This window comes from Chiloscyllium plagiosum, unplaced genomic scaffold, assembly GCF_037043375.1.
Source record: "Chiloscyllium plagiosum isolate Xiang-an unplaced genomic scaffold, Cpla_swu_hap1 HiC_scaffold_1, whole genome shotgun sequence".
NCBI lineage: Eukaryota > Metazoa > Chordata > Chondrichthyes > Orectolobiformes > Hemiscylliidae > Chiloscyllium > Chiloscyllium plagiosum.
Window position 1 is genome coordinate 146,341,557 of NW_028270139.1, and position 9,550 is coordinate 146,351,106.

The 9,550-nt window shown below is 54.6% G+C and overlaps 1 protein-coding gene across 1 annotated transcript in view; it reads left to right on the plus strand.

The window, feature by feature from the left end:
• ctnna2 (catenin (cadherin-associated protein), alpha 2) overlaps positions 1 to 9,550 on the plus strand; it is a 1,293,121-nt gene that overhangs the window by 57,833 nt on the left and 1,225,738 nt on the right. Inside the window, exon 2 of the mRNA XM_087995417.1 lies at positions 3,721 to 3,828. Coding sequence (XP_087851543.1) covers positions 3,727 to 3,828 — 102 coding nt within the window. The 5' untranslated portion in view covers positions 3,721 to 3,726. The remainder of the gene's footprint in view (positions 1 to 3,720; positions 3,829 to 9,550) is intronic.

The following is a 9,550-nucleotide window of genomic DNA, read 5'->3' on the forward strand; positions in this document are numbered from 1 at the left end:
TCAACAACATAGGTAGGACTAGGAAAGAAGTTCAGCTGAGGGATTGTGATCAGCTTGTGGCTAAATTTCAAAAACAGAACTACATAGAATTTTCCAAATTTACTAAATGAGTCATTCCATTTCATTTTTATTTTAATGTCATTTCTATTTGAAGATTTATATTTTATACTCCCAGTTGCTTTATCTCTCATTGAATTCTTGCTATTGGTGTATCTGGTCCTCCTTGTATTTCCACCAATTCCAAGTGTTCTGCTAGTACTTCAATTATCCCTGCCTTCTCAGTATTTGAAGGAAATTCTGTCTTCGATATCTCTTTCAATTCTACTAATTTAGCCTGAGATAAATATTGAAAACCTTTTTTTAAAATAAAAGCTTTCGGCTTTGATTTTGTAACAAGAAAAATTTGGCATGTGTCCTTTTTTAGGATTAGTGGTGCTGGAAGAGCACAGCAGTTCAGGCAGCATCCAAGGAGCAGCGAAATCGACGTTTCGGGCAAAAGCCCTTCATCAGGAAGAAGCGTGGAGAGATAAGCTAGAGGAGGATGGGGGTGAGGAGAAAGTAGCATAGACTACAATGGGTGAGTGGGGAAGGGTATGAAGGTGATGGATCAGGGAGGAGAGGGTGGAGTGGATAGGTGGAAAAGGAGATAGGCAGGTAGGACACGTCTGGACAAGTCATGGGGACAGTGCTGAGCTGGAAGTTTGGAACTCTGGTGAGGTGGGAGAAGGGGAAATGAGGAAACTATTGAAGTCCACATTGATGTCCTGGGGTTGAAGTGTTCCGAGGTGGAAGATGAGGCGTTCTTCCTCCAGGCGTCTGGTGGTGAGGGAGCGGCGGTGAAGGAGGCCTAGGACCTCCATGTCCTCAGCAGAGTGGGAGGGGGAGTTGCAATGTTGGGCCACGGGGCGGTGTGATTGATTGGTGCGGGTGTCCCGGAGATGTTCCCTAAAGCGCTCTGCTAGGAGGCGCCCAGTCTCCCCAATGTAGAGGAGACCGCATCGGGAGCAATGGATACAATAAATGATATTAGTGGATGTGCAAGTAAAACTTTGATGGATGTGGAAGGCTCCTTTAGGGCCTTGGATAGAGGTGAGGGAGGTGTTGTGGGCACAGGTTTTACAGTTCCTGCGGTGGCAGAGTAAAGTGCCAGGATGGGAGGGTGGGTTGTAGGGGGGCGTGGACCTGACCAAGCAGTCATGGAGGGAACGGTCTTTGCGGAAGGCGGAAAGGGGTGGGGAGGGAAATATATCCCTGGTGGTGGGGTCTTTTTGAAGGTGGCGGAAATGTTGGCGGATGATTTCGTTTATGCAAAGGTTGGAGAGGTGGGGTCTGAGGGCGGAGGTGCGGGATGTGTACGAGATGCGTTGGAGGGCATCTTTAACCACGTGGGAAGGGAAATTGTGGTCTCTAAAGAAGGAGGCCATCTGGTGTGTTCTGTGGTGGAACTGGTCCTCCTGGGAGCAGATACGGCGGAGGCGGAGGAATTGGGAATACGGGATGGCATTTTTGCAGGAGGTAGGGTGGGAAGAGGTGTAATCCAGGTAGCTGTGGGAGTCGGTGGGTTTGTAAAAAATGTCAGTGTCAATTCGGTATGTAAAAAATGGCCTTGTACAATTTATTATTATTTCATATGTAATCACCTGTCTATTCACTGATAGTCATAGGTGAGGTGCCGGAAGACTGGTGATTAGTTAATGTGGTGCCGCTATTTAAGAAAGGTGATTAAAAGAAAACAGGGATCTATAGACCAGTGAGCCTGACATCGGTGGTGGGCAAGTTGTTGGAGGGAATGCTGAGGGACAGGATATATATGTATTTGAAAAGGCAAGGATTGATTAGGAATAGTCAGCATGGATTTGTGTGTAGGAAATTATGTCTCATGAACTTGATTGAGTTTTTCAAAGAAGTCCACACAGAGGCTCAGTGGTTAGCACTGCTGCCTCACAGTGTGAGGCAATTCCGGCCTCGGCAACTGTCTGTGTGGAGTTTGCACATTCTCCCCATGTCTGCGTGGGTTTCCTCCGGGTGCTCCGGTTTCCCCTCACAGTCCAAAGGTGTGCAGGTTAGGTGAATTGGCCATGCTAAATTGTCCGTAGTGTTAGGTGCATTAGTCAGGGGTGAACATAGGGAAATGGGTCTGGGTGGGTTGCTCTTCGGAGGGTCAGTGTGGACTTGTTGGGCCGAAGGGCCTGTTTCCACACTGTAGGGAATCTTAAAAAAAAAAAGTAACAAAGAGGATTGAGGGCATTGTGGACGTGATTTAAATGGATTTCAGTAAGGTATTCAATAAGGTTTCCCTTGAGAGACTGGTTAGCAAGGTTATATCTCATGGAATACAGGGAGAACTAGCCATTTGGACACAGAACTGGCTTGTTGGGAGAAGACAGAGGATGGTAGTGGAGGGTTGCTTTTCAGACTGGAGGCCTGTGACCAGTGGAGTGCCACAAGGATCGGTGGTGGGTCCACTACTTTTTGTCATTTATATAAATGTAGAGTTTTATAAAATCACGAGGGGCATGGATAGGATAAATAGACAGTCTTTTCCTTGGCATGGGGGAGTCCAGAACTAGAGGGCATAGGTTTAGGGTGAGGGGGAAAGATTAAAAGGGACTTGAGGGGCAACATTTTCACGCAGAGGGTGGTACGTGTATGGAACGAGCTGCCAGAGGAAGTGGAGGAGGCTGGTACAATTGCAACATTTAAAAGGCATTTGGATGGGTATATGAGTAGGAATGGCTTAGAGGGATATGGGCCAGATTAGGTTAGGATATCTGGTTGGCATAGATGATTTGGACTGAAGGGTCTGTTTCTGTGCTGTTATGTCTCTATGACTCTTGTTCCAAGGGAGTGGGATACAAAAAGTTGAGAAGTTTTACTTCATTTGTACTGGGTTTTGTTAAGACCACATCTGCAGTGTTGTGCATGGTTTGGGCACCTTATTTTAAGCAGCTTACAGCAGGTTTGCTTGTTCTGAGGAAGTGTCACCGGACCCGAAACATTAACTCTGATTTCGCTTCACAGATGCTGCCAGACTTGCTCAACTTTTCCAACAATTTCTGTTTGTGTTTCTCATTTACAGAATCTGCAGTTGTTTCAGTTTTTATTTGTTTGTTTCATTCCTGGGATGACGGTTTGTCTGATGAGAAAAGGCTGAACATGTTAGACCTCTGCCTAATGGGGTTCAGAGAAAGATTGTTTCTTGTTGAAACTTTAAGATCTTAAGGTGGATAGGGTGAATACCAGAAGGATGTTTCTTGGAGGGGAAGACTAAAACTGGGGGACTTTGAAGAGAAAATGGTTTCCCTTCTGAGACAGAATTGATGGGAAACTCTTTCTCTGAGGGTCATTAGAGTATGGAATTCTTTTCCCCTGAAAGCAATCAAGGCTGGGTTTGTAAATTTTTTTTAAGGTTGAGTTAAAGTTTTGATGCAGGGAATTGAGCGTTGTGTGCAGACGGGAAAATAGAACTGAGACCACAACAAGATCATCTCTAATCATGTTGAATGGTGGAACAGGCTTGATGGGCAAAATGACCCACTGCTGCTGCTCAGTCTTATGTTTTGATGTTCTTTTCCTTGGTATCCAGTAATTTCCGGATAACTCTTTGCTCCTTTTGCCCTTTGATTGTGTTGTTAATCAAATTTTGTGTAGATTTCATTTTTAAACATATTTCGAAATGATATTTTATCTCTATTCAAAATGTCAAATTTACTGTTTCAGCCAAACATGACAACTGCGACTTCACCTATTCTGCTTAAATGGGATCCCAAAAGCCTAGAAATACGTACTGTGACAGTGGAACGATTACTGGAACCATTGGTCACACAGGTAAGAGAATCCAAATTGGATTTAATGACTCAATCCCTGAGTCAGAAGAGCTACTAAAGTTGATTTTTGTCACAAAATTTAATTGTGTGAATTGTCTGACTTAATTATGCCCTTGGTTCAAATATGCATGAGCTGAATTCATTGGTGTTGGATGAGAGCGACTGCCCTAGATGTTGGGGCAGCATTTGGCAACAAGGAGCTCCTGGAAAATGGAAGTCTGTGTGAATTGACAGATGAAGAAGGATGGGTGGGAACCTCCACTGACTGCTGTCATACCAAGTGCAAAGGAAGATGATAGTGGTCTATTAGGTTAATTATCTCAGGCTCAGGAGTAATCCTATTCCTCCGGGCAGTGTCATGGGTTCATTGATCTTCAGTTGTTTTATAAATGATGTTGTCCCCACCATAATTGCTGCCGATTTCAGAAGTTCACTTCCCATTTGTAACCTATTACAACTAGTCTGTGCCTGCATGCAGCAAGATGTAGGTTTCTAGAACCTTACATTAATGCCATCTAAGTCAATTACAATGATTGCCTGACCTGATGGAGCGAATCAAAAGGTTTACTAGTCCTGACTCGTTAAAGACCCATTCCTGGTACCATTATATTTTTACACATTTATTGTAAAACCTGTGGTTTTCAGTTGATCGACTTAGGATACAGGTAAAAACAATGACTGCAGATGCTGGAAACCAGATTCTGGATCAGTGGTGCTGGAAGAGCACAGCAGTTCAGGCAGCATCCGACGAGCAGCAAAATCGACGTTTCGGGCAAAAGCCCTTCATCAGGCTTTTGCCCGAAACGTCGATTTTGCTGCTCGTCGGATGCTGCCTGAACTGCTGTGCTCTTCCAGCACCACTGATCCAGAATTTAGGATACAGGTGGTTGTCCTATAAAGCGTTGGTTGTGTTCCCTTGTGAGGTTCTGTTGTAGAAAATCGCACAATGGAAGTAATGGGCTTATGGGGAAAAACAGAGCTAGTGACTCTAGTTTAGCGAAGCCGTCCATTTCTGGTCAGTTACAGAAATATTCCTGGCTCTTTGTGGGCAGTTTATCTAGAACCCGGGGGTCTGCCTTTAAACTCTGTGGAACCTCCGGACGTTTATTTTGGTGAGAGTAAAATCTTTTTTTGAGGGGTGGCGGAAGGGCTGGATGCTCTGAACAGCTGGAGGTTTTGGTTCAGAGAGAATGAGGGGCCACGACACTCCGATTTCCCCCCCACCCCGCCTTTCAGGTAGAGACTGGGTGAACTTGGATCAGACATAACTTGGGGGTGGGTTGAGGGGGATGGGAAGAGATGAGGGTTGTCTGTGGTCCGTCCTTGCTTTCATGCCTCCACCTGCTCACCACACCTACACCCTCTGTCTTGTAAGGTTGCTGTGTGTTGAAGCATCAGATAACCAGCAACTGGCTTCTGCGTAACAACAAGCCCTGCTTACTCTCCAACATTCGTGAACATCACTGCATTGGCACCTTCTCCCTCCACCCGTTTCCTACTACCTCCTTCCTCTGTCTGTCCGTTTGTCTCCCTCCACCCCTCTTTCTCCCCCTTCTCCATCTCCCCTGCTATGTGTCTCTCTGTCTTCCTCTCTCTCTATGTCTCGTGCTCCTCCCCATTGTTTGACGCTCTCCTATTGTCTTTCACCCTCCACTGCTTAGCGCCTGCTTTCATTCCGCTTCTCCCGCGGTATGCCCTCTCTCACGTGCCCCTTGCAACCCTTCTCTCTTGGGTGTGCGACCCTCTCTCTGTCTCGCACGCCCCCTCTTTCGCTGTCTCGCGCCCGCCTACTCTCTTGCGTGTCTCCCCCCCCCCCCCTCCTTTTGTGAGCCCGCGCTCTCTTACACGCCCCCCCCCCCCCCCCCCAGCGGCTGTCTGTCTCTCTCTCTCTGCACGCCTCCCTCGCGCACCCCATCTCTCTGTCTCTCTCTCCGCATGCCCCGCGCTCTCTTGTGCCCGCCCCTCTGTCGCTTGCGCCTCCTCATGCATCCTCCACCTTGCGCGCCTCCCAACTGTCTGTCAGTCTCTCTCGCATATCCCTCCTCTTCTCCCTCTCGCTCACTAACCCACTCATGCGCGCACACAGTTCTCTCTCCCTCTTCTCTTTCTCTTCTCTCTCCTATCCCTCTCTCTTACGTGTGTCCTCTCTTCTGCTCTCCTACTCCCCCCTCTCTCTTCCCCTCTGTCTCTCTTCTTTTCCCTCTCCTTATCTCTCTCTCCTCACCCACTCACACTCTCTTGCTCGCACTTTTTCCTCACTGTCTCTCTCTCGTGCGCGCTCTCTCTTCCCCTCTCTCTCGCACGCACACTTTCCCTCGTGCACGCGCTCCCCCTCATGCGCGAACGTACCCCCTCTCGCGTGCTCTTTCTTTCTCTCGTGCATGCTCTCCCTCCCACACCCCTCCCTCTTACCCCCCTTCTCTCCCCCTCTTCCCCACTTCCTCTCCCTCTCTTCCCCCCTTCCTCTCTCTCTCTGCCCCCTTTCTCTCACTCATTCCCCCTTTTTGTCTCTCTCCTCCCTTTCTCTCTCCCTCCCCCGTTTCTCTCTATCTTTCACCCCCTCCTCTCTCTCTGTCCTTTTCCCCCTTCTCTCTCTCTCTGTCCTTTCCCGCCTTCTCTCTCTCTCTGTCCTTTCCTGCCTTCTCTCTCTCTTTTACCCTTTCTCTCACTCTTACCCCCTTTCTTCTCTCCTCCTCCTCATTACTCTCTCCTCCTCCCCATCTCTCTCTTCCCCTTCTGTCTTCCCCCTTCCCCCCTTTCTCTCCCCCCAACCCCCCTCTCTCTCTCTCTCTCTCTCCCTCCCTCCCTCCCTCCCTCTCTCCCTCCCTCTCTCCCCCTCTCTCCCTCCCTCCCTCTCTCCTCCCCCCTCCCCCCCTCCCCCATCTCCCCCTCCCTCTCATCCCCACCCTCCCTCTCTCCCCACCCTTCCATCACCCCTACCCCTCCCTCACCCCCACCCCGCCTCCCTCATCCCCACCCCCCCTCACATCTTCCCTCACCCCACCTCCCTCTACCCCCTTCCGTTACCACCTCCCTCTCCCCCCTCTCCCCTACCCCCCTCCCTCTCCTCTCCTCTCCCCCTCCTCCTCTCCTCCCCCTCCCCTCCTCCTCTCCTCCCCCTCCCCTCCACCCACCCTCTCCCCTCCACCCTCCCCTCTCTCCTCACACTCACCCTCACCCACACCCCCTCCCCACTCACCCTCACCTCTCCCCCTCCCCACTCCCCCCAACCCTCCCACTCTCCCTCCCCACTCCCCCAACCCTCCCACTCTCCCCTACCCTTCCCCCAACCCTCCCACTCTCCCCTACCCTTCCCCCTCCCTTCCCCACTCTCCCACCACTCCCCTCACCACCTCCCACCCCTCCCTCCCTCTCCCCACCCCCCTCCCTCTCCCCAACCCCTCCCGCATCCCCCTCCCTCATCCCCCTCCCCTCCCTCATCCCCCTCCCCTCCCCCTCCCTCATCCCCTCCCTCATCCCCCTCCCCCTCCCTCATCCCCCTCCCTCTTCCCCACCCCCCCTCCCTCTTCCCCCACCCCCCCTCCCTCTTCCCACCCCCCCTCTTCCCCACCCCCCCCTCCATCTTCCCCCACCCCCCCCTCCCTCTTCCCCACCCCCCCTCCCTCTTCCCCCACCCCCCCTCCCTCTTCCCCCACCCCCCTCCCTCTTCCCCCACCCCCCCTCCCTCTTCCCCCACCCCCCCCTCCCTCTTCCCCCACCCCCCCCCTCCTCTTCCCCCAACCCCCCTCCCCTCTTCCCCCACCCCCCCCCTCTTCCCCCACCCCCCCTCCCTCTTCCCCCACCCCCCCCTCCCTCTACCCCACCCCCCCTCCCTCTTCCCCCACCCCCCTCCCTCTACCCCCACCCCCCCTCCCTCTACCCCCACCCCCCCTCCCTCTCCCCCACCCCCCCTCCCTCTACCCCCACCCCCACTCCTTCTACCCTACCCCCACCCCCCCTCCCTCTACCCCCACCCCCCCTCCCTCTACCCCCCACCCCCTCCCTCTACCCCCACCCCCCTCCCTCTACCCCCACCCCCCCTCCTCTCCCCCACCCCCCCCTCCCTCTACCCCCACCCCCCCTCCCTCTACCCCACCCCCCCTCCTCTACCCCCACCCCCCCTCCCTCTACCCCCACCCCCCTCCCTCTACCCCCACCCCCCTCCCTCTACCCCACCCCCCCCCTCTACCCCCACCCCCCTCCCTCTACCCCCACCCCCCCTCCTCTACCCCCACCCCCCCTCCCTCTACCCCCACCCCCCCTCCCTCTACCCCCCACCCCCATCCCTCACCCCCACCCCCCTCCTCCCTCACCCCCACCCCTCCTCCCTCACCCCCACCCCTCCTCCCTCACCCCCACCCCTCCTCCCTCACCCACCCCTCCTCCCTCACCCCCACCCCTCCTCCCCTCACCCCACCCCTCTCCTCACCCCCACCCCTCCTCCCTCACCCCCACCCCTCCTCCCTCACCCCCACCCCTCCTCCCTCACCCCCACCCCTCCTCCCTCACCCCCACCCCTCCTCCTTCTACCCCCACCCTCCTCCTTCTACCCCCTTCCGCTACCCCCTCTACCCTCTCTCCCTCTCCCTCTCCCCTCTCTCCCTCTCCCTCTCCCCTCCTCCCTCTCCCCTCCTCCCTCTCCCTCCTCCCTCTCCCCTCCTCCCTCTCCCCTCCTCCCTCTCCCCTCTCCCTCTCCCCTCCTCCCTCTCCCCTCCTCCCTCTCCCCTCCTCCCTCTCCCCTCCTCCCTCTCCCTCCTCCCTCTCCCCTCCTCCCTCTCCCCTCCTCCCTCTCCCCTCCTCCCTCTCCCTCCTCCCTCCTCCCCTCCTCCCTCTCCCTCCTCCCTCTCCCCTCCTCCCTCTCCCTCTCCCCTCTCCCCTCTCCCCTCCTCCCTCTCCCCTCTCCCCCTCTCCCCTCTCCCTCTCCCCCCTTCCCCCCTTCCCCCCTTCCACCCCCCACCTCCTCCCTCCCCCTCCTCCCTCCCCCCCTCCTCCCTCCCCCTCCTCCCTCCCCTCCTCCCTCCCCCTCCTCCCTCCCCCCTCCTCCCTCCCCCCTCCTCCCTCCCCCCTCCTCCCTCCCCCCTCCCATCCTCCCCCCTCCCATCCTCCCCTCTCCCATCCTCCCCTCTCCCTCACATCCTCCCCTCTCCCCTCACATCCTCCCCTCTCCCTCACATCCTCCCCTCTCCCTCACATCCTCCCCTCTCCCTCACATCCTCCCCTCTCCCTCTCCCTCTCCCTCTCCCTATCCCTCACATCCTCTCCTCTCCCCTCCTCTCCCTCACATCCTCTCCTCTCCTTCACATCCTCTCCTCTCCTCTCCTCTCCCTCATATCCACTCCTCTCCTCTCCCTCACATCCTCTCCTCTCCTTCACATCCTCTCCTCTCCTCTCCTCTCCCTCATATCCACTCCTCTCCTCTCCCTCATATCCTCTCCTCTCCTCTCCTCATATCCTCTCCTCTCCTCTCCCTCACATCCTCTCCTCTCCTCTCCTCCCTCACATCCTCTCCTCTCCTCTCCCTCACATCCTCTCCTCTCCTCTCCCTCACATCCTCTCCTCTCCTCTCCTCCCCTCACATCCTCTCCTCTCCTTCACATCCTCTCCTCTCCTCTCCTCTCCTCATATCCCTCCTCTCCTCTCCCTCACATCCTCTCCTCCTTCACATCCTCTCCTCTCCTCTCCTCTCCCTCATATCCACTTCCTCTCCTCTCCCTCATATCCTC